Source organism: Porites lutea, chromosome 3, assembly GCF_958299795.1.
Source record: "Porites lutea chromosome 3, jaPorLute2.1, whole genome shotgun sequence".
Taxonomy (NCBI): Eukaryota; Metazoa; Cnidaria; class Anthozoa; order Scleractinia; family Poritidae; genus Porites; species Porites lutea.
The window spans coordinates 41,148,602-41,176,484 of NC_133203.1; the positions used below are offsets into that span (position 1 = coordinate 41,148,602).

General features: G+C 39.1%; 1 protein-coding gene across 1 annotated transcript; it reads right to left on the reverse strand.

The window, feature by feature from the left end:
* Positions 1-1,928: 1,928 nt before the first annotated feature.
* LOC140932306 (uncharacterized) lies at positions 1,929-27,669 on the reverse strand. Its single transcript, XM_073381927.1, has 12 exons — positions 27,555-27,669; positions 20,153-20,215; positions 17,061-18,318; positions 16,137-16,283; positions 13,674-14,072; positions 11,073-11,164; positions 8,897-8,944; positions 5,993-6,091; positions 5,463-5,561; positions 4,833-4,931; positions 3,128-3,695; positions 1,929-3,031 (listed from the first exon to the last, which is right to left on the reverse strand). Exons 2-12 carry the CDS (start codon positions 20,204-20,206, stop codon positions 1,929-1,931), a joined length of 3,966 nt encoding a protein of 1,321 aa, XP_073238028.1. The 5' UTR covers positions 20,207-20,215; positions 27,555-27,669.
* Between the last annotated feature and the right edge of the window lie 214 nt (positions 27,670-27,883).

Consider the following 27,883-nt stretch of genomic DNA (forward strand, 5'->3'; position numbering starts at 1 on the left):
AAAACCAACAAACCAACACTCCTGCATTGCTTCCTAAGTACACATGCTCAACAAAGCGCGCGCTGAGATCACGCGTTATGTGGAAGGCGACGAAAACAACATAAATTACCGATAACCTCTTAGCGTTTTTCTCAGATTCTCAGTTTGTCCTCGCACTTTTTTCTTTAAAAGCTTCTTGGCTACATAATTTATCTGCCTATGATAAAAATGTTAACATGCACAATAAAGTTATTACGGTAACCATTTCTAAAGAAACTACGTTAAGCCACTTTAAGTGGATTATTTCCTGGTTTTAAAGTTGTCTACTCGCGGGAGATTCTACTATAAGTAAGGGTTAATTACCTGGAGCGAATTTCTAGTTTGAAGGACATTGCCATACGACAGCTGTCAACGAAGAAGACTTGTGCTGTTTTACTGAGATGGTTAAAAATGTTGAGGGGAATAACAGCAGGGAAAAGTATATAATGAATAGTTGTTATTGTCATCAGCTATTGTTTCAGCTCCGCACTCCCCTGTTACACTCAAAGCCGCCATCAATTTTTAAGACAGTGAATAATAATGAGGGGTTATGTAACATATTCCCCTAAAAAGAACAAAGGAAACCGAGCAAAGTGAAAAATAATTCGTGTTACCTTCTGCACTTTTCGCCTCATGTCAGGGAAATTTCGTTTTGCAGAAATTTCGGCAGTGCGACTTGTCACTCTGGCATAATTTCGTTAAACGAAACTGCTTTACTAGTAAACGCGCAATATCGTCAAGATCTCCGCGAAAGTTCGTTGGCGTTTATAAGATTTTGCGAACATTCCCGAAAACAAAACGAACATTATTGTACATTTAAGAATTGACTGTCAGGTTTCAATTGTTTAAAAGACGGATAGTGATTCCTTCAGTGATGTGATGGGATAGCGATGTCCATCAATGCGCACAATCTGAAGCGAGTGTTAAAAGGGAGAGTAAGACTAACAAAAACAGTCGAACATTTGGTACGCGAGAATTAATACTTTGACACTAAACGTACTTTTATCATTGAGTAACTTGAAAGTCTAACTCTAGTTTGCTTATAATAAAACTCCTTTCACCAATTCATGAATAATGCCATCCTTTTACAAGCTAATATAATAGCAATCAAACTGTTAGTAATTCCCGGTTCAAACGTCGCATCAAATGTGTCAAATCGAATGTAATGAGTGAGAACATAGATTTTCCTCATTAGTCGATACGTCGGACGTTTGAACTGGGCCTTAGGCCTCCTCCACACTAATACATTTTCGTCTGAAAACTCATTAATTGCGCTGCGTTTACGCCTTCCGTCCACACTTATACACTGCATGAGCGTAAAGAGGATCAAAACGCAACCGCACACTCATCGTATAGAGGCTGATTTCTACTGACTCGTTTTTGGCTACGCACCTTAGCGCTCGTAAATTTTAATCACGTAAATAAAAGAGAGGCAAGATATAAAGTGCTGAGATTAAACGTGAAGTTGAGCGAGGTTCAACTTTTACGCTTACGAGCGACTGCTCATGCATTGCCTCTATTTTAGTTGCGAACGTAAATTTTACGCACGTAGGCACGTAAAAATCGCGCGGCAGTGGGAATCAACCCTTAGTATGGACAGTCAAAGAAAGGTCGAAAACGCATCAAAATGAAAACGATGACCGAAAAAAATGCAGGCACGCGTGTTTGTAGCATGCGCATAGAGTTTAACTTACGCAACAACGTGCAATTCTATCTTTTTCGAACGGTTTAGAGTGAACAGTCGAAAACGCATCAAAAAGGCAGTGTGGAAGCGAATCGATCGGTGCTTTTACGATGACAAGGAAAACGCATTAGTGTGGACAGGGCCTCAGTTGCTACAGACACGTGAGGTTTATACAAGTGTGATGTTATACAGGCGACCGGTAATTAAAAAAAACAAAAAACACAGTTTAAAGGTTCACTCCCTTGAAGTGTTCTGTTACATCTAATGTGGCCGGTAAACCGTAAGCTTCTATAAGTTGGTCTGCACGTTCGGAGTCATACTCATTTCCTTTGGTTCTTTGCGAAGAAACCATCTTCGACTCGAGATACTCCTCAATCTCCAGTTTTTCATTCAAGCGAGCTAACTCAGCAGCATTCTTTCCATCTTTTGTGACGATATTAACGTCAGCTTCGAGATCAACAAGTTTTTTCACGATTTTCAGATTACCATGGATCGCTGCCATGTGCAGGGGAGTGAACCCCTCAGCGTCCTGGGCGTTGACATTCTCCCCGGACTTAACCAAAAGATCGATTATATAGGGTTCGCTGTGTTTTTTGCTTGCAATGTGAAGAACGGTCTCACCAGGTTTTTCTTTCTCATACTCCTTGAGTATCTTGTCACCTGTGCCTTCTGAAGGATCCTTTCTCCACCCACTACGAAGGACTTGTATGAGTTCTGCAAGTTCGGAGTCAACCTCTTTTTCTTTGGTTCTTTGCGAAGAAGCCATCTTCGACTCGAGATACTCCTCAATATCCAGTTCTTCATTCAAGTGAGCTAACTCAGCAGCATTCTTTCCATCTGTTGTGATGATATTAACGTCAGCTTCGAGATCAACAAGTTTCTTCACGACTTTTAGATTACCATGGATCGCTGCCATGTGCAGGGGAGTGAACCCTTCAGCGTCCTGGGCGTTGACATTCGCCCCGGACTTAACCAAAAGATCGATTATCTCGGGTTCGTTGTTTTTTTTGCTTGCAATGTGAAGAACGGTCACACCAGGTATTTCTTTAAACTTAAAGTCACACTCCTTAAGTATCTTGTCACCTGTGCCTTCTGGAGGATCCTTTCCCCATCCACTACGAAGAATAACTCCAAAATTTGCCACGTTAAGACTGCCTCCTTTCACTCGCTTCCGAAACAGACCCAATAAATGTTTTTGTACCCAGACATAGTGCCAAGCTGCCTTACCTTTGTCTTTCCCACGAACAAGGAAAAGTCTTTCCTTGGAGTTTTCTTTGTATACCATACTTACGTCGGCCTTGCCATTTAGCTGTTTATGTTTGTTATATTCTGCAACAGATAAAGGGGTTCTTCCTTCTATATTTCGGACGTTCACGTCGCTTTCTTTTCCAATTAGAAGCTCTGCAACAATAAAGAATCCTTCACTGGCAGCTGCGTGCATTGGTGTCCAACCATTGACATCTTCGATATTAGCGTCAGCTCCTCGTTCCAGTAGCAAGTGTACTGCCATGTAGTTGTTGCAATGAGCCGCCAGTTTCATGGGTGTTACTTTGTCATCGGTTCTTTGAGCATTAACATCAGCACCGAGATCAATGAGAGTCTCAATAAACTCACCAGAGGATGATGGACTCGCCCACAACAAAGGTGTGCGATTGCACAATGCAGGGGTGTTTATGTCCAGGCAATCATTCAATACAAGCTCTATTGCCTTCTCGGCGTCATTACCGCGTGTACACCGGTGCAGCTCTGACTGTGTATTGACTTTATCCACTGTCCTTCGGTAAAGGCTTTCAATTTCGTGATGAACAGGCCTTTTGGTTTCCACATTTGCCAGAGCATCAGCAACCATCTGTATTTGAAGGTTACCGAGGAGAACAAACGCCTCGGAAACAACATTATAGTTTCCTTCAAAGACCGCTGCCGTGAGCATGTTAAATCCCGATCGAGTATCCACACGCAAGAATGCCTTCTCCGCAAGTGACTTTAAACTTAACTGCAAGCAAGAAGTTAAAACGAGTCAGTGTACTTACCAAGAATCTGAATCTAACTGAGGTGATAAAAATAAAGCACATATAAGTTATCGTTCATCGAAATTCAGTAGTATTAAAATGAAAATTGAACATTTAAAGAACACAACCGACGCGCTTGGGATACATCAACATCCATCGTCAGGTTAATAAAGTTTACAGAATTGTAATCATACATAGAGATAGACAACAAAGGACGATAATTGCATAAAGTGATCATTATAGAGCAGCGATTTTACTTGACCCGAGAAACAGATACTAACAAATAGTGGTAGTATTCTAAAACCTATTTCACGGTTCGAGTAAAATCACTCTGACTTACTAATCACAATATTATAATAATTTTATACAATTAACTTCGCTAATACAACTCAAAATGTGGATGGACATCAAGATAAATGACAGAACATGAAAATAACAGTCTTCAGGTAAATTAAATCGTAATCACATTCAACATTATGATCCGTAAAGTTATAGTTATCAAACTTTATATAAGGTCACAATTATGTGAACTAGCGATGGATACTGATACATCCGAAACACGTCGTATCCTTAAAATAATGCTTAAATTACCCCTTCATCCATACTGTACCTAAAAATCAAGTAGAGTATCACATTATATATCTACTTTCTTTGAGTAATTAGTCGGAGTTTGCACCGATTTATCCATTTTTTGTAGTACTGATTTGTAAAGCAGCGCGCTGCTATCCTGCTTTTTTGGCTCCTTGAATGTCCTAGAAGGAACCCTCGAGCACGCTCACTTGTCCAGATTTCTTGTTGTTAGTGCTCCTAGCCTTTCTCGCCGCGAGTTTTAAAAACCGACACAACCAGTAAATTTATTACTATTTACTCAGTAAACAAAAATCGAAAAAAAGGGCAATTATTACCCGCCACTCTAAAAGCATAACTTTCACGATAATGAAACAGTAAATCCACTGAATGATGTCTACAAGTGCGTCTTTTCTCTGGCATGTTTGCTATTTTCAAAGTCTTGAAGGCTTTAATTCCCAATCATTTTACTTAACGTGTTGAATCTCAGTTAAATGGAAGGCTCGTTTTTAATTCACCGAAAGCCAGGCACACCCTTAAAGTATATATCTTACCGGTTGTTGGTTACTTGGCCTGGCATTACTGTTCATGAGTAACTGCACTATGGAGTAGTGATTGTGGCGTTCCGCTTTTTGCAGAGGGGTACGTTGAAACTAGAAAAAGTGAAGCAAATGGTAATTTGTTATCCTGGTTGTGTTAATGATTTATAACTTAAAACACGCAATACCAAGGACGAGCTCCATTATATTAAATTAAACAACAAAGGCAATTAATATGTTAAAAAGAAGGCGAGTTAGGTTTCCTCATGTGAAACCAGATTACTATTAAAAGTTTTTCACTCTTGTGAAAATTAATCGCCCAACACGTTTTTTTCAAATTCAATTATCTTGTTGTTGTTGTTGTTTTTTTACACTTTAGGGCTTCAACTCTTGCACTGTTTTTGTTTTTGTATAATTTTCATACATTAAAAGAGAAGAATCTAGTTAAAATTAGAGATGAAACGCGAGGTTACAAAAACCTAAGCTTTTAATAAAACGCCAATTTCACCTTGTAATGGGTTTAAGAGATGTGAAATTTCAATTAATAAATCCTAGATCTTACTTTCGTACCTTACAGAACCATAGTTAATTAAAAAAAGCTTCTTTATTTAAGGTCAGAAACGTTCAACCATCAACTGAACTTACTCTGTCTTCAGCGTTAATGTCCGCACCCTGCTCTAACAACAGTTTGACAACAGATTCCTGTCCATACCAACAGGCAAGATGAAGAGGTGTCAGAGAAAACTAACGAAAAGATAAACAGAGCAACTGAAGGAGGTTATAACAGGGAACTAACAAAATTATTGGACATCGTGGGACTCAGTTTTCCAGTAAGCTTAAGACTATCTTACATCCCTTTTATTTGATTTCTTGAAATTCTTTCAAAGGTCGACCCACAGATAAACGCCTCTTTGACAAATCAATTTTGAAACAGAACTTTACAGCCTACACCCCAAAACGCAACAATTGTTGAAGAATTAAAGATAAGTTTCCTTAAGAAAAAGGCTAGCAACTCGACCCAGCTAACTCCAATATCAAGCGAAGAAAAGCTAGGCGTCGGGTCGGGAGCAGTATATCATACAATTACAGGCTTATTGTAAGGCAGCTTAGACCAGCTTAGGTTCATATTACCCTTCAAATTCTTTACCTGATAACCAAAAACACTAAAATAAAACCTGATCTCTTTGATCCACATCTTCACCATTGTCAAGAAGCATTTTGACCGTCTCGCATTGTCCACTAATAGCAGCCTTGTGTAGAGAACCTCTTGACGCCTGTTTTTATTTACAAGGTGAATAAAGATCCATCAGTCTACACACCTTAGGGGCTGTTTACATGATACCGGAATAACTTTCATTCCGCAACAAGTTCATGCCATCTACATATATTTCTTTGCATCTGTTCACATGATACCGAGAAGAAATTTTGTTCCCGTAGAAGTTATTCCGGAATGAGCTCAGTCCGGTCTTCAATCCGAATGAAACTTTCGTTTGGGTATGACGTAAACTAAAATCATATAAACTGAGAGCACACTTCCTTCCGGATTGAAACTCGCAAATCGTGTAGTCTGGGCGAGTGGCGCATGTGTATCTTGTCTAGTGCGACTAGACATAGTGAAATTGAACGCCATAGACTGAGACTTTCGATTTTAACATGTGAATGCAGTACGATGTTAATTTTGGAACGAATCTTATTCCGGAATGAAAGTTATTCGGGTAACATATATAATTTGAAAGAAGATCATCGCAGTTATATACGCAGCTTTTGCAGTTGCGAAAAGAAAGCCTGAAAAAAATTCAGGCTTGTACGGGTTTCCAACCCTGACCTCTGCGATACCGGTGCAGCGCTCAACCAGTTAAGCTAACTAGCCAACTGGGAGGAGTTAGTTCAATTGGTTCGTTGCAAACCCGTGAAAGGATGATGATGAAGTTATGAATATATGAAAATCATTTAGTACGTGAACTGCGGAGTGAAGAATTATATGAAGATTAAAGAGTATTATGGTATGTCATGGCATTTTCTGGAGTGGTCAATTCATGATATAGCAGATAACCGCTTCTTCTAGGCCTAATTCGTGTCAAGAAAACAATTCGAGAAAAATAGATATTGTTTATAGTTCTCGGTCATAGGCTCCATGCCTTGTAAGAACAAAAACGGTCAAAGTACATTAATGGCTTTTACGCGAGGGAAAGTTCAACAAAGCCGAGGTTTATAAATTTGTGCGCCCGCAGCTCGTGGATCGAGCGTGGACCTCAATTAGCGGCTTCCAAACTCAAGTGCTCCAGCTCCAGTATATCTATGTATTTATACATCTGTCGGTGTCAACAAGGACGTCAACAAATGACAAACTTGGCCCGTTTATACGAGCGGCCGTTTTGGCGATAAGGAAATGCTTTCGGTTTTGAATTTCGACGACAGGTACATTTTAAAGAAAACAACGAAGCAATTTGGACCATAAATATCAAAATAAAAAGCCAAAATTTATATAAAGGAACATTTGTGAGGGCGACTTGCTTCATAAGACGAGTTTGGTTCTATCGACTGTGTGTCGGAAGTAACTCCCAGCACGGCTTTTTACAGTCAAAAACCTTGCTTTTGTTTGGAATTCATGCTACACCAAAGCCAACTTGATGGTCACCAAACCAGATCCCGCAGTTCCGCCAGGGCTTAACTTCAGTTGAGTTAATCTCACCAAGTTTAGCGAGGGTTTTGCGAGATAGTGATATTTCTAGTACAATTGTCACCTAGAACAAGCATGGCCATTGTTTTAATTACATTTTAGGTGGGCGACTTTAGGTCTAAAATATTGACCACTTCTGTAATCCCGACTTTTTTCCAGCCTCATGCTGGCAGCATTCAGAGTTAATTTCTCTCCATTCCGATAACTATACTTTCCGTATCTGTACAAAAACTGGAGTTACTAATAACTCATCGGTACTTTGAAAAGTCCTCCAGGCCATCCTAGTGTACAGCGGCTTGTCGTTGTGTGCAGTAAAATAACAATGTTGGAACTCATAGTAAATTGTAACAATACAACACTAGTATCTAACTAGGAAACCTAACGGCTTATTTAGATGGCAGGCATTCCCTTACCTCTAATGTACTTTTAGTTTTTATTAATGATGTTGTATCTAACTGACCGGTAGACTAAAACCACCTTATGTAACTAAACATAATTGTTATATTTTTAGGCTTTCACTCAACTAAACAGGGACTGCCATAGGTTGATTCTTGGTCATATAGCCTTGACTAAAATCAAATGTATCCCGATCGTGATACATTAAGCAATGTTCCCCTTCCCCGCTCGGGATACGTTAGAGCACGTGATCAACGCATGGTGGAAAGTGGCGAGCCAGAGGCTGTAAAAACACTGCCAGTTTTCTTTTTCGTGAATGAACACAACAACACACACACGAAGCCTCACCTAAAAAGCAACGATTTTTAAAGTTATCCCAGAAGAGAAACAGCAACCGGTGGAGGAAAAAGATGCCAATAATATAACGAAAGTACTTTGTAAATCATTCATTCAGTGGTTTTGAGAATTAAATTTGTGTTGTTATAAGTACCGAGTCGACTGTTCTGGTTCGCTCCGGTTATTCTTTTGCTGCTGTTGAAGTGAAAGTCTATAGATATAACAAAACACTTAATGTCAGGTCCCTCGGGAAACCAGTTAGTTTTGTTTTCCATTAGACTACGAGCAGTCTCTCTTTTTTCTTGGTCCGTCGAGCAAAACGCCCGAGGCACGCAAATGACCACGCGCGTCTTACTAAATCTGAGGAAAAAGAGAGACTTCTCGCAGTCTAGTTTTCCCTCGAGTCCTGATGTTTCCCTCGACTTCGTCTCGGGAAACATCAGGACTCTCGGGAAAACAAAACAAACTGTTTCCCTTGGGATCTGACATTAAGGGCATATTAATATAAAGCGAAATGTAAATAAAGCTTGTTGTTGTTGTTATTAACCCGCGCTCCGATTAATGAGCAAGTCGTTAATAATATGGATCTTCTTTAGTTTCCATATCTGTTTTCCCTTGATTAAATGACAAGGAGCGCCCACTACAATACATATACCACGCAGCTTACTTTTGCCCTCTCAGCTCTCTCCATATGGGTCAGAACCTGCTTCTTGTCCTAGGATAATTAAACAAAATTGTTATTCATTCAAAATAATTCTTCCTTTTTTTATTGGCCTTAATCTCCCGGAGAATTCTTCATAACCAAGCTGGCGGTGGCTATATTTAGAGGATGCGAGCAAATATACCATCGATGCGATGGTATATTGCCTCAATATACCTCATTATTATTTATTCAGAATATTTCGCCGTTTCTGATTACAGACCTTTAGCATCAGGCTTTTCATGGAAAACCGCAAACCGCAAAATATCATGTGACTCCGGTCCTGCGGTCGCGTTTGCAGTTTTTAGTTCACGTTTGAACGGCAGGAAGGGCTTTCGGCGGTAAGCGACTTACGGCAAAGTTTTTTGCCACTAAAAATTTTACAGCCTGGTGTTTAAAGGCACGAAGTAGCTTTTTGTATCTGTCTGTGATGTGTTGGTTGGATTTTTGAACTCGAATCAATGAATTATTCCCGTGTTTTAGGCGAAAAAAGTGATGCGGCTTCCACTTGATGAAAAACAACATGGCGGCACTAAACAATTAACGCCTTGCTAAAATTTGAATCCTGGCAACGTGAAACTGCTAACGCCTAACTGCAAACTGCAGTTTGTGGTTTCGTATGAAAAACCTGATGCTAATGGTCTTTAAAAGCTCCAATTCCCCGTCTTATTCTTTATAACCGACTGGCGCTTACCATATTTGGAAGATGTTGGCAATCTACCAGCGATTTGATGGATGACCGCGACAATCTCTTGCATAGCCAGCTTTTGACATTTCTTTTACCCCCCTGAGAAACCACGTAACATTGCTTGGTGGGGAAAGAATAATATTGTGGAGAGGGAGGTTTTCTCTAGTTTTCTCGCGAGCTTTGAATAGTCACGTGTTTCAATTAATCCTTCTTAAGCTTTTTTCATTGTTTTATGTTTTTATAATAATATGTCAAGACTGTTCCTTGGGTCTAGCTGTAGAGCCAATTCCTATGCGAATGTGGGCTTGTGAACTCGCATAATTAACCGACTAACGGCGCGTGAAACACTGAGACTTCAATAGTTAGTCGTTTCCTTGAGATAGAAAGGAGAAAACAGTTTTGTAATAGTCAAACAAACTTGAAATAAAGAGTTTTCGGCTCCACTTTGTGTATGTGTGTGTGTTTTGTTAATATATCCGAGTTTTAGCGCTAAATAAGAAGACATAAGCTGAATTGAAATAAAGACTTTTCAGCTTCACTTTGTGTGTGTGTTTTGTTTATATATCCGAGTGTTAGCGCTAAATAAGATATAGAAAGCCGTTTCTCGCGTTGCTAGGTGATCGCTCTCTTATTCCTATTTTCCTTTTAATAGAAGTTCAAACCGGGCTCAAGTTACTTAACGGGTAAGTCTAGGCAAGTAAATTGTTCCTATTATAGTAGAGAGACGCTCATTAGTAAACCTATCCACTTCATTATATATGGAGGAAGGCACCTAATTAGTATGGAGGAACGCATTTTTACCTAGCTAGCTAGACACTAACTAGGCACATAATTAACATGCAGGAAGGCAGTGACTAGGGACTTAATTAGTATACAGGATTAGGCAATGACTAGGCACTAACGAGGCTTAACTTTGCCACAATTCGGTCTCTGATGCTCCTGATGAATTTGGCCGGAAATGGAAAGTGCGCCAAAAATTGAAACTTGCGTGATAGGGGACTGGGGCCCAGCAATTTAGGGGATTGGTAATGAGCGAAATCCATCGCCGACGTCCCCGACGATACAAATTTGAGTTTTTATTTGTCGGAAATGATCGCCGACCATCGCAGAAATTTGGGACGCGTTGGTAAAATAGAAACGCTCCCGATTCTCCAGATTTGTCCCCGTCCATCCCAGACGATAGGGGATATCTACGATTTCGAGTTTTCATTAGTCCGCAAAATCTGGGACACTCGGAAAACAGTAGAATCCCCGATCGTTCTGGATTTTCCCGACATATGAAAACCAGGCTTAATTAGACCTATTGTTGTTTTTTCACCGTTCTCTTTTCCTTCGCCGCTTAGCATTACACGATTTTCTATTTTCTTTGAACAAACTATAAATATTAACGAGAGCTCCGTTTTTAGCTCTGGCTAAATCTATATATCTTATATTGACAGTCCAATACAATCCCACCTTAGAAACTTCTGAGATTGGGTCAATCCGTAAAAGGTCCTCTGTTTCTTGATCTGATTCAGGTGAATAGCCACTGCTGCTTCTTAACACTGCTAACGCACAATGAGGTAAAACTTGTTATCTACCACACTTTCGTAACGAACGCTTAAATTATTTTAGTTTGTTTTCATGTAGTTTCATTAATTATTCAAGTAATAAGCACAAGCTATTTCAGAATTGTACTCACAAACCCAGAGGCACCTGCGTTATTAACATTCAAGACCTACAATAATTAAACTATCCACCCACGGCCACCAAACATTGTTTCGTTCAACCCGGATGGATCTAGGGAATTCAGTAAAAGAAGATACGTCTTCTAGTCAATTTAACCCAATGTGGACAAATCGTATTGATCAATTTATTTTAGTCTAGTATATACTAAAACAGTGGATAGTGTTTTTCGGGCGCTCTGATTGGCTACTCAATCAGTGAAAATCCTGCACTATTCACTGATTCACCTTCAGTTCCTCCGAGCGACGAGCGACGCCAAACTCGAGTAGGTTGCGAGCAAAATGCTTTCCCGGTTTGCTGCCGTAACAAACTAAGAAATTTCACAACTAATCAAGCAAGCTATTTCCGAAATACATGAAGAAGGTGACGAAGTTCGGTTTGGAAGTTTTAACAGGTAAAGCTTTGTCTTTTTGACTGTTGAATAGTTATCGATAAAACCGGTGAAAAAGTGTTTTGTTTACAAATGCAAATTAAGCTTAAGTCTTGCGTTACTTTATTTAGTTGACTTGTTCATAAATAAGCTTAAAACTAAATTTAATAATCTTTTTTAAAGAATTATTTTAAATACAAACAGAATTCACAACTCCTTTTGAAGAAACTTCCCCGCAAGAGCTAAACAAACGCCTTCAAAAGTTTTATTTGTCGCTAAGAAAAAGCGACGAACGCGGCCGTTCGGTCATCGCGCGCCAAAATTGTAATCGTTGGCAACAGTAAACGAGTTAAAAATCATCATTTTGTGCTCAATTATCTCACTGTTTTAGTATATACTGAAACAATTATTCACCTCAGTGTCGGTGGCTAGTAGTGGATATTTACCTCGCCGCTTCGGGGCCTCGCCTCCACTTCGGTGAATAATTGTTATTTAAGGTGACTCGACCCAGTTTTTTTGGGGGGGTACTATCCTACTTTGAAGCTCTCTGGTATCCCCACCTTTACTTTTATCGTAAGTCTAACACATAGAATGGATAGCATATAGATCAATCTACAATATAACATAAAATTTTTGGCGATCGGAGTAAATGTCACGTGGTTATAATGCCACGCCCCTTTGAGGTCTGAGTCGAAAATCTGCTGTTGCAGGCATTTTTTCGTGAAAATCTCTCGGCTACACATAGCGCGCAATAGTGCCTTGCGCTGAACAGAGTTTCACCAAAATCGCAAAGACCCAATTCGAGAAATTCAGCGGTTTCCAAATTTAGGTCATAATTTATGCGAAAATGATAAGCAAACTTTACACGGATTATATCTAATAAACTATGAGATTCATCTCTTTATTTTGGGCATCGTTATAACAGAGGGGTCCTTGCAAGTCAGCAAAACGCTTTAGGGCCTTGTAAATGCGCGCGATTTCGAGCAGATTTTTGAAGATTTTTAGCGTTTTGGCTGCGTGCAATGACCGCGCTTGGCTGACTTCCGAATGCTCACCGAGATTTGATAATTTTGGTACAGTGAGACAGGCCATCGCGTGATACATAGAGGTTTAACTCAAAATTTTTAATCAATTCCCGTGCTTCTTGAGCCTTTGCAAAAAATCAAGAAGTGCTACACACTAAATCTACTTACTATTAAAAAAATATCATTTTTTCATAGGTTTAATGCAAGCCAATAATTAAACCAACTCGTGACGGGAATATCTTGGTGAGCATTCGGAAGTCAGCCAAGCGTGGTCATTGCACGCGTGCTGAACAAGAATGCTGTATAATGACAGACTAGAAACAACAGACAACTCCCAAGGCACAAACTCAGCCAAAACGCTAAAAATCTTCAATGTTTACTCAAGTTTGGGCTTATAGAAGATAATGTCACAGTTTTTCAATGACCATGAAATTCAGAGCCCGGGTAGTTAGTTAATCAATTGTGGCCCTGAAAAAATTTGAAGGAAAAAAAACTACGAATTTTTAAGAAAATGCTTTTTTCGTGAGAAAGAGTCTTAAACGCTGACAAACGTCAACAAATAGCGAAAACTATAATTTCTATATGTTTGCTTTGCTCGAAATCGCGCGCATTTACAAGGCCCTAAAGCGTTCTGCTGACTTGCAAGGACCCCTCTGTTATAACGATGCCCAAAATAAAGAGATGAATCACATAGTTTATTAGATATAATCCGTGTAAAGTTTGCTTATCATTTTCGCATCGCATTTCCGATCGCCAAAAATTTTATGTTATATTGTAGATTGATCTATATGTTATCCATTCTATGTGTTAGACTTACGATAAAAGTAAAGGGGGGGATACCAGAGAGCTTCAAAGTAGGATGGTACCCCCCCCAAAAAAACTGGGTCGAGTCACCTTAATCTGCAAATTAAACTGTCGGTGGAATTTCAAACTCACATGACTTTTCCACTAAAATCTTTTTACAATTCCTGTAGTTTTCTTCTTCAATGGTTGTCGTTAACCTGACATTTTGCACGTTGAGTTTCTTCTTTATGTCATCAGTCACAAGGTATCTTACGGCAATGTCGTTGAGGTGACCAGACTGATAGTCACTCCACAGACTCTCAAGGCTCTCCAAGGTGGGGCACCGAGACGTTATTTCTAGACATCCCAAACCAACAGATTCCACGGCCACGTTATGCGTCTTCTTTATATATTCAATCAGACCAGACACTCCTTCATCAGAGAAAACAGTGCGATGTTGCAAGTACAATTGTATTTGTTGTGCTAGAGTTTCATGGATTATTTTCCTCTTTTTCCCATTCAGATCTTGGTAACAGCATTTGGTAATAATGACTGAAAACAAAAAGAATACCACTGAAAAATGTGAGGGCTTCATAGAGGAAACCAGAAATATCGCCGAGTTAGCTTGCATTCAACCCCACTGGTGCGCCATTTCCCGCAAAACTTTCGGCGGCGGAGAGCCTGCACGCAGGCTAATAATTTTTGAATTCCTCACAACTTTCTGCCATTTTTGTTTACATTTGCTCTGTTTCCGCTGTATTATATCTTGACACCTCGAGAGAGACGAAATTCGAAAATCAATAGCCCTCTTGCAGGCTAACTTCTTCCCGCACTGGCGGCTGCCAAAGGTTTCCCCAAAATCACTCAAGTGAGCCTGCTCGCAGTCTACCAGAAACTTTTTTTTAGTTTACTTGAGAGACTTAATTATGACATGATCGTTTAGGTGTAAAATCTGGTCCCCGGGTTTGTAGTATTCTCGAGCCCAAGATAAAATCTGTGTTAAATGTGAGTCGACAGTTACAATGCATGGGTGACGTATTACACAGAAACAGAGTAAAAGGGAAAAAAATTCTGTATGAAAAAGCCTCTTAGAGGAATCTAACAATCAACCCAGTTGCCCTTTAGTTGTAAAAGTGGGCAATAATGTAATTTGTGTAAATTAGAATTGACATAAATTACTATTTTCCCGGCACGAAACGGAGAGCTGGGTTCTAGTGTAGCGCGCGAGGGATCGCAGTTAGGGGGTTTGATTTAGTGACCGTTTAGTTATGCGTGTCATTCTACGGTCGGCCTCGCCGCGTCAACTAGCTTTGTTTAGTTTAGTTTTCACTTATTCTGTTAGCCTTAATCTCGTTACCATGTGTAAAGGTCCCTATGTTTCTTAGCTATTTTATGTAACATCTCGTGTTTTGCTCGTATTCATGTTATCAGGCTTAATTTTATTAGTTTTTCCTTTTAACCCCAAAGGTGACGCCATGGCATAGGTTGGGTTACACGGTCCCTATTTTTCCAATAGTTGCTTTTTTCGGGTTTACGTGTCCGGCTGTGGTGTGTTCTTAGAATTACTGTAACAATGGAGTTTTTCACGTGAGTTAATAGAGACTTTAAGATCCAACGACGCGCACGACAACGAGAACGTCAAAAAAAAAAAACAATAGGTTTAATTTGCAAAACAACAACTTCGCACGTGCATCACACTTTTTTGTACATTTCTTTCCCGTTTTTGCACGACTACGACGTGAAAATGCCTATTTTCGCGTTTTATAGAGGGCGTAAACAAGCAACGACGAAATTTTATTTCTCTTTCTGAGCTTGAATTTCGTCCCTTGAAATTAAGCTTCAGCGGAGTTCGCCTACAATTGGCAAAGTAAGTGGGTAGGAATAATCGCTATAAAGACTGAAAAAAACGCAATTTCACTTTTTAAGCGACGTTCTTGTCGCCGTCGCGTCGTTGGATCTCAAAGTCCCTAATAAAGTGTTTCATCGGCCTGGCTGACCGACGCGCCCATGCCTCCAAGTGGTGTTTTGTGTGTTCGGTTGTGTAGTGGAGGCAAAATGTAAGAGAGATCCGACGCCCACAAATTAAACGCCAAGTTGTACGCATCCTGTATATGTTCAATCAGAGTGGACACTCCATTGGGGATTGAAACTCTACGATATGTAGTGTACACTTGTATTTGTCTTCTCAGAATTTCATGGAATATTTCTTCCCGTTTATCACTCAGGTCTAGATAATAATGCCAAGTAAAAACGTCTGAAAGTGAAGATAACATCACTGAGAAAATTCGTATGGAAATATAGGCAGAATCCTGATCAGGTCTCCAACCTCGTTCCCAGGGTTCTCTCCTACTTGGCCCCAGGAACGAGGTTGATCACATGTCCATGCAATATTTCTTTTTTCATCATGCAAGTGCTGAATGTAATGCTGAAATTGTGGAAAAAACTATCAGCACTAAGTTAACCATTTACTACTTTATTCAGGACAATCCTTCGAATCGGTTACCACACAGCCAAGATAAAAGTTCATACAGTTAATTATCACGGTAAAATCGAACAACCACCTAACCCTTTCAGTTATGCCAAAGGGCTGCAGCAAGAAAAAAAAAAGGTCCATACCTGGATCATAGCAAGTTCCTGAAATTTTACGCTTTCGTCTGTTTTGAGACTGATGGCCTTCCATTGTGGATATTTCAGTTTGATTTCCTGATGCAGCGTCAGCTTTCATTTCAGAGTTAATACTAAGGGATGTTTCCCAGGGGGACCCTGTGAGAAAAAACAGCTTATGTTACAATAGAAAATTCGTTCATCGCAGAAATCAGGTTGATGTTTAACGAAAAAAAATATATCGGGTACACGTTTAATTTGTAAAATTAATTAAATGATATGCTTGATCAAAACAGGGACAACTTCCTTATAAGCAGTTTTTAAAATAAGCTACATCTTAGCGTTTCGTCTACCCTTTCAGTTGGAGTTTGGTACTGCTTACGGCAATGCAAGAACGCAATCTGGAATTTTGACGTAAATCTGACCTGATAAAACGCTTTTGTATGTGGCCAGATGATCATTTTTCCTCAGTAGTGGTACAAACCTTGTGAAAACGAACGATTTTGTAAAACACTTAAGCACAGAGTGACGCGATTAGACTGACATGGCATTTTAGCGACTACGCGTCGCCATTAACAAATGGTGTCATATGCCACCGAAACGTCATGTTTTAATCGCGAATAAACCTTGCGTAATCTTTGAGCGGCGTTTTCCGTTTACTTTTTTCAGGCCTTTATATGATCGCGTATCTCGGTGACGTATCCGATACTTGTGGCTGGGGAACCACAATCCCGTTAGCCGAAACGAATAATTAAAATGCTGCTCATCAAGTTTAAAAAGACTAGTACCTCAATCGGTTAAAGTACTTTTCAGAGAGCTGCAGTCGCCAAGAGTTGGTAAGTCTAATGTGACATGTTCAAACGACCATCGCTGTACCACGATAAGGTAAAACTAACTACGTCAGCTTACTAAATTACTACAGTGTGTCTACCCTACCATAGACCATTTCCCACATCCTCTCCACGAGAACTTCACATTGCTTCTTCCAGCTGTACATCTCTCCATACGATGCTTTCAGAGCTTTGATCTCTTTAAGCCGCATTCCATGTCTGACACGTACAGCTTCAATTTTTTTTGCCCACTCTGCGGGATCATCTGAAGACACAATGCATACACTACCATGAAGGACATTCTCTAATGCTTTGGCAAATCCTGACTCACTGCCTACAAGAATGGGGAGGCCTGCAGATAAGGCTTCAAGTGCGACGAGTCCAAATCCCTCTGATTTTGATGGCATGATGGCAAGATCAACTTCACACAACAAATTTTTTATTTTGTTTCTGCATTGTATAAATTCTCTGACAATCAGCTGCCCTTTATCAATACCAAAGTTCAAAAGTCTTTCTCTAACCTCGTCTTGCTTTCCTTCAGGTGCTCCAACAAAGATCAGTTGATAACGCTTCTTCCTCAACCTTGGGTCCGTAAATACTTTGGCAGCAATGTCGTACCCTTTAACCTCGAAATCTTCGTTAGAGCCACGACCAAATATTAAAACTTTAAAGTCTGCATTGTCACGAGCAGCTTGTTCTAAATTCCCGAACTCCCTTTCGAAAAGTCCTGGAGTAAACAAAAACAAGTCTTTTTCATTTTTGCAGCCGCGTAAATACGAAGAGAAATACTCGGTCAATCGCGGTCCAACAGGAATGACAAGATCGGCAAGTTCGCAAAGGTCGACTTCAACATGATGCTTTTTTTCACCTTTTGAAAGGGGATCATTGTCATCTTTGAACTTGCTGATGTCTTCTGGAGCCGTATGCACCACTTGCAGCCACTTACAGTTTCTAAATTTGACATAATTTCGTATTATCTGTGCTTGGCGACCAAGTTTCGCACCATGTCCAACGATCACATCAATACTGAGATCTTTAGGTGGGAAGGTTAACCAGTCAAGAGGATCAAAGCCTGGCTGTTTCTTTGCCTCGACAATAGTAACTCCATAGCTTCTAGCTTCTCTTTTCTCCTCATCTTTACAAACTCCCTCTGGAACTAACAATGTCACTTCCACTTTGGGGTGTTTTGAAAGGTAAATTGCAAGTTCCCTATTGAATGTTGACAAACCACCTTCTGAGGAATTCCACTCACTTCCCAGAAGGGTAACGTTTAGTACTGACCTGCTGGTAGAAAAAGCGTCATCTTGACCTGGTTCTACTGGTGAAGTAAGGCTTGAGGTGGTGATCGGAGGACAATTATCAGCCTGCAAAAGTCAGATTAAAATAATAATTGTTTTATATGTTATATATTTTACCATCAAAAGCCTACAACGCCGACATTTTATAAACTGATAATTTATTATTTGCTGAGAGGTTTCACTGCACCCTATTACTACTGATTACTAGACCTTTCGAACGGTTCATCAAATACTGGGAATTCTCAGAATCTTGGGCTTAATAGGAATCAGACCGTCTCTAACATTAACTATCCCATGTCTAACAAAATCCTAACTACCTACGGTCGCACATGAGAATAGGCTAGAACAAAGCCCATATCAGTATATTTAACAATCATTCCTGGAGCCCCAATGGGCTCTGAGTCAATACTCATGGGGCCGAAGGCCAAATGGGCTATTGACTCAGAGGCCATGAGGGCGAGAGGAATAATTGCTTTAGTAAAATCCAACTAGTTGGTCAAAAATATCGAGAATAAAAAAATTTTAGCTACTTAAAGCTAGACTTTAATCCTATTTTGCCGCCAAAAAGCGTGCGCTTTTCGCCACTAGTAGGCTATAACATATAGCCTAGTAGTAGCTCAACCAATCAGATCGCAGCATTGATAATAGACCACTAGTTCGATTTTACTAATATTGAATACCACGCATATTAATTTTTAGAAGTAGCTTTCAAGGTAAACTGGAACTGGTAAACGCATATTTGATGTGAAATTAAGTACCAATAAGGCATGGCCTGCAGCCGTTTGAAGTTGTTAGCTCTTGGCTATATTTTCATGTTTGTCGGAATATACACCTAATTGAAATAACGTTGTCTTAGAAAAAAGCAAAAAGCAAAAAGCAGAAAGCCAAATAGGAATTAATTAGCCATGTGATTTACATTTGCGTATTTTAATAATTTAACAATTATTTAAGAAGTCATTCACAATAACAAGAAATAATTCTGTAATTCCACGCTGTAAGATTCCGCACATGAAACACTGATGTGTGTAACAAAAGGGTCCTGACAAACGAAGCTTGGTTTGTGGCGCGGGAGAGGAACTGGCGGAGGAACGCCTCACCCTCTCCGTGATGGAAAGTCCTGCCTAAACCCCTGATTTGTTGCTTGAAAATTGTGATCTGATGGTGTTGGGCACTACAAACTATACGCAGACTGGCTTTTCTATTTAGCATTAAACGAAAAGACGCTTTGCGTTCCTGGAATTTATCCCAGGCTATATTTATTGAAAAAAAAAATGGAGCCATTTTCTTTAGTAGTTATCCGATGTACGTTTGTAATTAGAGCACGTTTGAAATCCGCTAGATGAATCAGCCTCGAATTGCATTAGAATGACACCAAGAAACTGATGCAAATGATTTGACTTTCATATTACGTGATTAATATTCAGCTATAAGCGTGGGTGTTGTGAATGTTGCAAGCAATGATAATTTAATGCTAATTAATTCCTATTTGGCTTTTTGCTTTTTTCTATGACAACCTTATTGCAATTAGGTGTAAACTACATGTACATATTGTTTCAAAAATTTTCAGCCCTGATAAGTTTTAGCGCTTTAGTGTAGTCTCAAACTCGCAATTCACCAGAAACAGCGAGCCTCGCAGCTGAACGGAAAAGACTCCCCATTGGATTTTAAAACCGGGGACTGACAAGTCTGACAAAAAGGTCTCCTATAGCATTATATTATGGTTACTTTGAGTCTAAGCTCCAGTTCAAACGAGAGCAAAAGAAATACCTGTTGTTGTTGATTGTCTAAGTTTACAGGAAGAAAATTTTGAAGAAAACATTTCTTTCTAAATCTTCTGTGACTACTAAATATTATTATGGTAAAAAAGCATAATTGACAGCTTTCCAGAAGCTTAACATACTGTGTTGCTACTTGATTTCTGTTTTTCAAATTCTTGATCAGAAGAGGCTGCCATTAGGGATGACTGAAAGCAAAAACCAAATAAACAAATAAAGAAATTTTACCTGAATATCAGCAGGAAAAGGCTTTTAAAGAGAACATTAGCCTTGTTCTGATTTCAGTTATGGCTTATACGTACAAAAAATAAATTTAAGGGTCTGTGAAAATTTAAAACGATGTAAAATAAACATTGACGTTTCTGTCATAGTCAAAAACAGGTACAATACGGCTTTAAAATGACCAATACTTGTATAAACAATACTAAGATTATTTATTAGTATTTGTTTTTGCTAAAAAGTTGTCACTCTTAAAATAGTCAAGAACAGTTACAATGTGGCTTGACTGCATGGTGATTTAATCATTGCATTGGTAGTAAGAATTCTGCCATTTCACTATTACTACTATGTTTAAGCTGGTCATGACAATAATTTTATAGAAAGTGACAGCTTTGTTAATGTAATATAACCTGATTTGCATGACACCTTATCCAACTTCAGTACAAGAAAAAGAACCTGCTAGTGGTTGCTAGTAATATAAAAAGAGATATAATTTAAAACACTTTTATAGTGGGTTCTGTTAATTGTACAGCAGGCAGATGAGGTTTTTAATGGAAACAATACTCATTAGTATTTGCTTACACTGAACTTAGTCACTTGCTTGAAATATTCATTATTTACTGCTTGCTCTTTCTACCAGTATTCGGAAACTTTGCTTTTAATTTGTAAAGTATCAGCTTGTTCCACTCTTTATTTGCATCTATGCATATTGCTTCCTTAATTATAAAAAAAAAAGATCAGATGGAAGTGTCAATCACCTTAGTTGGGTATGTCTGCCACTTCTCAAAAAAATACACCTCAGAGGGGATGTTAACGATATGTCCACCAGCATAACCAAGTGTGGGAGGGAAATTTTTACAAGGGAATTCTTTACATAAAAAATACATATATGTTGCAGCTAATTTTTTATCTCAGGTAATTTTTCTTTCTTTTGTTTTTGGGTGTGGTAGTGTATTCTGACAAAGTTGAAACAAAGGAAAAATATGAAAAATACCTGAGGTAAAATAGTAACTACAACATATATATAACACAAATACAATTTTTTTAAAAAACGGAGAACCGTTCATGGGTCGTTGTTCAAAAGATTTATTATTCTATAATAAAGCTAATTCTCTCTCCTCCTTGCTTAGCTGGTGGGCATTGTTCCCACGATGAGACTGCAGAATTATGCTCATTTTGTGGTCAAAAACCAAGCTACTCTATAGTTCAACCTGAGATTGGATATGGAGCATGCAGCTCATATTTTTGAAATCCCAATACCTATTTCTAGAACTGAAAACATTAGCAAAAGCAGCACAATTAAAGAGATGCAGATATGCAATTAATACACTGTAATCAATGTAGCAAGAGTTTAGCCAAAACTTGAATGATAAAGATTATTCCAAAAATATACTTTACAGAGAATGGCTGTGAGAAAAGCCCAGTTGTTTTCAAAGTCGCCTACTATGAAACAAAAAAGATTCCCTGCAACTGGCTGCTGCTCACTAAGACAAACCAAATGGCTGGCCATCAACATATAACCCAGATTGGATTGCTCGGATCCGATCAGACTGCGGATCTGATTGGACTCTGGATCGGATTGGATCGGACTGGCATTTTCGTTTCTCATGTATCACCAGGCTTGAAATTCACCATCAGCTTGAAAATCAGTGCAAAGAATTATTTTCAACTGAATTGCATTGGGAAATTTTCTGTTGCATAACTTCATGCAATCACAATTCCAAAACGAGATTTGGTCACGTGACATCGCCTGAATCAAAGATGGTGGAGAGAGATGTAAGTATCTCTCAGAGGAGACGATTAAGAAAATCATGGGAATGAGCAAGATACAATAGCAATGACTTGTTGTCAATATGCGAATGACCTCTTCAAATGTCACTTACATTATTTTCATTATCAAGAAGTCTTCTCACACCTATCTGCTTTAGCCGAGTCCCTCGCAGTCATACAACAACCAACAAGCAATCACTTTCAATGTAATTTTGTAATCAATTATTAGAGTTCAAAGTTACATTGAAAGTGATTGCTTGTTGGTTGTTGGTTTGACTCCTGTTGTGAGAATTTGCATTACTTATTCCAAACCACCTGTGTCATTATTAAAAACAGCTTTTCTCAAAATAATTCTTCTGCACCAAAAGCAAAAGTACCAGTCTGATTCAATCCAATCCAGAGTCCAATCCGATCCAAGCGATCCAATCTGGGTTTTGTTGACGGCCCAATTAGTTATGTACGTGCAATTCAGCCAAAGAGTTGGACTGCGGACTACATGGGGATTGAGAACAAATCTGAGTTAGTGTGAGGCAGCCCTTGGGGGCCTTCACATTACAATAGGCTGATTTAGCAACAGAACAGGAAAGTCATTTGGCAACGATGAAAGCGCGTAGAAAGGACTAAACTTGACTTTTGGTGCCCAATTCGCCACTCAGCCATTGGTCAAGCCAGTTGTTTGATTTGCGCATGCTGTCGTCAAATAACATTCTCGTTCTGTTGCTAAATTAGCCTAATAGTTATTTTAAAACTCAAATGGCTTCCTACTTACAGTATAAGCAGACATTAGCAAGGCTGAGCTCTGAGGAAAATTGAAGGTAGCCAAGTGCACTGAACCTGTAAAACCTAGGGTGCCCAGCATATGATTTGTATGAGAAAAAAAAAAAAAACTTTTTCCGGTCACCTGAGAGCAAACATTAGGTGCCAGGAGCTACCGGGCACTGTTAGAGCAAAGCCCCGATTGTGTGGTTCCGGAAAATATCCATACCCCCACCACGGAAGACACTTTGATTTGCACCCCCCCACCCCCCAGGATTTTCCGTTCCAGGGGGTCTTTGATGACCCCCCCTCCCCCCAGGAATTTCCAGAATTTTAAAATGGGGACTTCGCTTACCACACTTTAGAAATTCAAAGTAGTTTGGGCACTTAAAAACAAAGAAAGTTAATACTAACTCAGTTATGAAAATACGGAAGAATTTTATTACAACAGTGCAGCGTAAACGTTTGTTAAGTTTATTATTCAGCCAAACTTTTAGCTTTTTCGCCATCACGTTTGCAAATTATGTCTGTGTTGTTTTTTTGTAAGCTTATAAATTAAGCTTAAACATTTGGTTTGCAAAGTTTAAACGTCGATTGTTCTACGTTTTTGTGTTTACTGCGACACGAACGTTAATGTAAGTTTCACCCGCTTAAACAACTTTGCAAACGGTAGCAAGAAAAACCCAGAAACTTAAAAGGTTCCTGTCTGGCTGTTTTTATTTCTACAGATTTTGTCAGTTTCTTCAGGTTGACTATTATTTAAGGGCCGAAAACTTCACCAACACGTACATGCCAATGCGCTAGATTTCGTGAACGTCGTCACGATTGCAGAATTTACTAGCCAGGTAGCCGGGCCTTGTGAAGGTCGAGCAAGAAATGGGAACGAAAGTATTCTCGTCTCATCGCATTTTTCATGAGTTTCCACGCACAGTAAACGCTTATAAAACATGAAACCTATCAAAAATGTGTGTCATGCATGTCAAGGAAGCGAAAAGGGATACTCAGTGAACAGAAGTGAAAGCACTTTAATGTCGGTCGGACGAAGACGAGACGAAGAGAAGACTCCAGTTATGTCCGCCATTTTCAATCGTTTTCGACTTCGTTCCAAAGACACATCGTTCTTCTGGAGATTGTAGCGCTAGCGAACTCAAAGAAAAACAGAAACATTAAAGCTAATGATGTTAACCTCATGTCAATGGCCAGGAGTACCGACTTTTTTTTCAAAACAACGTACGTAGGTATGTTTTTGTGCTTGAGATCGATCGTACGTTGCTTTCAATGTTTTGTACATGGTCTGTCACCCCTTGGAAAATAGTTTCCCATGAACCCCCCATACCCCTCGGAAATTACTGCCTTTGAACCCCCCCTCCCCCTCGGAATTTCCAATGGTCTTCCGTGGGGGGGGTATGGATATTTTCTGGAACCACACATTAGGGATCTAATCTTGCCCAAAAATATCAAGTGCATGACTCTGTAAGTTCACATACATGTAGAATAAACATATTTTTAAAATTCCAAAACAATATTTTTTTTCAATTTGAATACAGAGGTTACTTACTATATATATCATTGTTCTTATGCATATTAAGCTGCTGCTGACAATTTTTGGATATATTCATTACAGTAGAACCCCAGTAACTCGAACTCTGAAGGGAAACAGAAAACAGTTCGAGTTAGCAGGAAATTCGAGTTATCAGGGTAAATTTTGATCAAGGGAAAGGAAATTTAGTTTGAGTTAGGGAGGAATTTGAGTTATCTGAGTTCGAGTTATCGAGGTTCTACTGTAGTTCTAGCTTTGCTTCTAAGCTCCTGTAGCCACAGGCCTTCTGATAGGGTGTGAAACAAAATCAAAATTTATGCGCCATTTTCAGGGCAGATTGTGCGATAAGATAGGACTAAATTATGTGATAAATTATGCAAATTTTTTCAGTGCTAATTAACATTGTTTTACCCAGTTTCAAAGGAGAAAAATCACTTCAATGCTGTTTATAGGTAATTTGAATGTAATAAAGAATAATAAAACATCTATTCTAAAACAAATTGTTAAATTTGTCCAATTATCTTGACCCAGAAAGAAAACAAATAGAAAAAAAGAAAAAGGACACTTGTTTAATATTACATGACGCCGTTACACCACTGACCACATTGCTTGTCTCTGAAATCAAAATGACTACCCAAAGATAATGCGATCGAAGGTTTCAGATGTCTTCAGTGCAAGGCTTTCTTTAGTTGTTAATCATAATTAAAGTTAGAAATTATTTATCATTTACTTTACTGGAATTTGGCTTTTTTTTTACAAATTATGCAATTTTCCTAAAATTGTGCGATTGGACGTGATTTGAGGCCCAATGCTATCGCACGATTGAAAAATCATTGCGAAGAACCTTACATTAAAGTAAATAATATATTTCATTTTTATTTTCTCACTGAATTGTGCGATTTTTCACAAATTCTCTGAAAAGTAGCGATTTGAGGTCCATCATGAGAAATTGCAACATCGCAAAATATCTGAAGCCCTGTGTAGGTGGCCAGACAAAAGAAATGAAATCTCATAATGCCTCTGAACTACATAGGACAACCCTCCGTAGAGAAGTGTGGGGGGTGGGGGGGAGGGAGAGTGTGGATAAAAAATGAAATGTCCCAGTCCAACCGGCTAGGTACTTTGTTTCTTAATTGTTTTAAACAGACGAGTTGACGTTTACTTGAACTTTCCAAAATAGAAGCTGTCTATTAAGTCCTTATATTAAGTCGAACCTTCAAGGGAAATTGAAAAAAGGTTCGAGTTATCGGGAGTTTGAGTTATCGAGAGTTCAAAGAGAATAGCTGAGAGTATGGTAAGAAACAGTTTTTACTGCACAGTGAACATTTTAATCACATTTAATTGTAGAAATGTCAAGTGAAAATGAAAAGATACTTCTAGATTGTAAAATAGAACGTAACGTAACAAAACATAGCCTAAATAGAGCATGCATTTTACTGTTTTGAGAACAAAAGGTGCTTCACGTTAGCCTGTGACAATCAACATCAGCCTCCACTAGTAAACTATACTCCTACAACACGTCAATAGGAAATCCCGCCAAAATTCAATGTTTCGGACGCCCGTATGTAGACGGTATTTTTGCTCCTTTTTAAGGGCTTAAAACATGGTTCGAGTTATCGAGGGTAAAATTATATAGAAAATTGCCTGAGGGGAAACGAAAATTGGTTCGAGTTAGCGGGAGTTCGAGTTACCAAGGGTAAAATTACAGTGAATGTACGATGAAAATCCAGGGGAAATCGATTTTGGTTCGAGTTAGCACGAGGTTCGAGTTAGCGAGGGTTCGAGTTATCGGGAGTCGACTGTATTTCTATAATATTGTAAGATGAAGTTCGATGTTAAAACAATTCTGCAAAACTACAAAAAACATAGAGAAATACATATACAAGTACCCCTATGGACAATTCTGAAGTTTCTGTACGGTTATTTTTCAACCCACAAGGGTTGTTCATTTAACTGTGAGGATCATTTCCACTTTTATATTTTTGTTCACATTTCATGAACAGGTTTGTTTACATGTATTTATCAATTACAGGAAATTCAGTTTTGTTTCTCGAACACACTGTTTTGTTTCACTTGGGTTGCCTTTGGTCCATGGGAAGGGGGAAAGGAGATAGGCATTTTTTTACTTGGAAGAGGGGGGCATTTTGAGAAAGTGTAGAATATTTTCAAACTGACTCCCAATGAATCCTAACTTTTAAGAAATAAACCCCATAAATTTTAGCTATTGTGAAAGTGAGCCCTAATGTGATTATTGTGGAAACTACAAATATAATTCTAACAAAAAAATTATGTAGTCTGCAAACAGGTGTTAATTTTTGGCATTTTTCAGGTGAGACACTTGCCTTCTCAGAAAATCTCTTGCCTGAAAAACAAGAAAAAATATCGCCTGCAGGCTAAAGATGGTTCCGAAGTTGACCACATACCTTCTCTACAGTTGTGTAAATAAGATTGGTGTTTACTATTTACAGATGTTACATTCAATTTCAATTCTTGCCCATCACTGCCTTGTTCTACTTTCATGAATAATAAACTGACCCACCAGAAAACTCTTATCTGGAAATGACCCCCAAAACCAATCAAGACTTGAAAATGGACCCTCCCCCCCCCCAGCAAAATGACCAGTCCCCCTCAGGGTAATAAATAAACAGCCCCTGGAGATCTTTTTACATGTATGTGTACCATTGGAATTCTGGAACCCTTAGCTGATTCCAGACAGTGTTCACCTACATTTTGAAACACCAGTTCTACAAAAATTACCCTTCCCCTGACTCCCAATGACCAACCAACTACTAAGGCTAGCCGTGATACTACAATCGACATGCATATTTCAGAAGAAATGTTGCGCTGTTTTCTCCATGACCTGAACGGGAGAGCGAAACAACTTTTGTCGAAAGGCCCAATAATATTTTTGTAAAACAGACTAAATACAGTTCATCTAGGTCCCTTCCAAATACTACAGCCTCGAGTTGGAATCCCTAAGGCGGAAGTCGAAGAGTGCATTGGAAGAAAGCTCTCTGAACTTGTCATTAACGTCAAAACGAAGTGTTGGGTTATTTATCAATTGGTAGTCAACATATAATAACGTGTCTTTTACCGGAACAAGAGCGAAATTACTAATTTTATAACCCACATCCAGGCTTCGGCGTCCAAGCCGGATCGTTTAATGGCTTCATGAATTATTCAGAACCGAAAGTGCAATACTATCTCCTTCTTCAGGTAACTTTCTTATGAGGAAAACTTACATTTCAGCTATAAGCTTCTCCACTGCAACTTCCTTTCAGGTTTTCTCGCCTCTAGTGCCTGAAATCAGTGATCAGTTTGAGGAAGACGTCTAAGACAACACCCTTGACGCCATTGAGCTTTGTAGCGGAGCATCATGGGTAACAAAATTTGGTAAGCTATCCATCCGAGAAAATTTGGTTATGACGTAGCGTACGCCCACCCGCACACACACTTCATTTAAGGCGATGTCAAATGTCACAATAGATCTTGCACAACTTGACTAGCCTTTCAGTTATGTAAGCCGTCCGTATGAGTACGATTAGATTGACAGCTGTCAAAATCAGACATC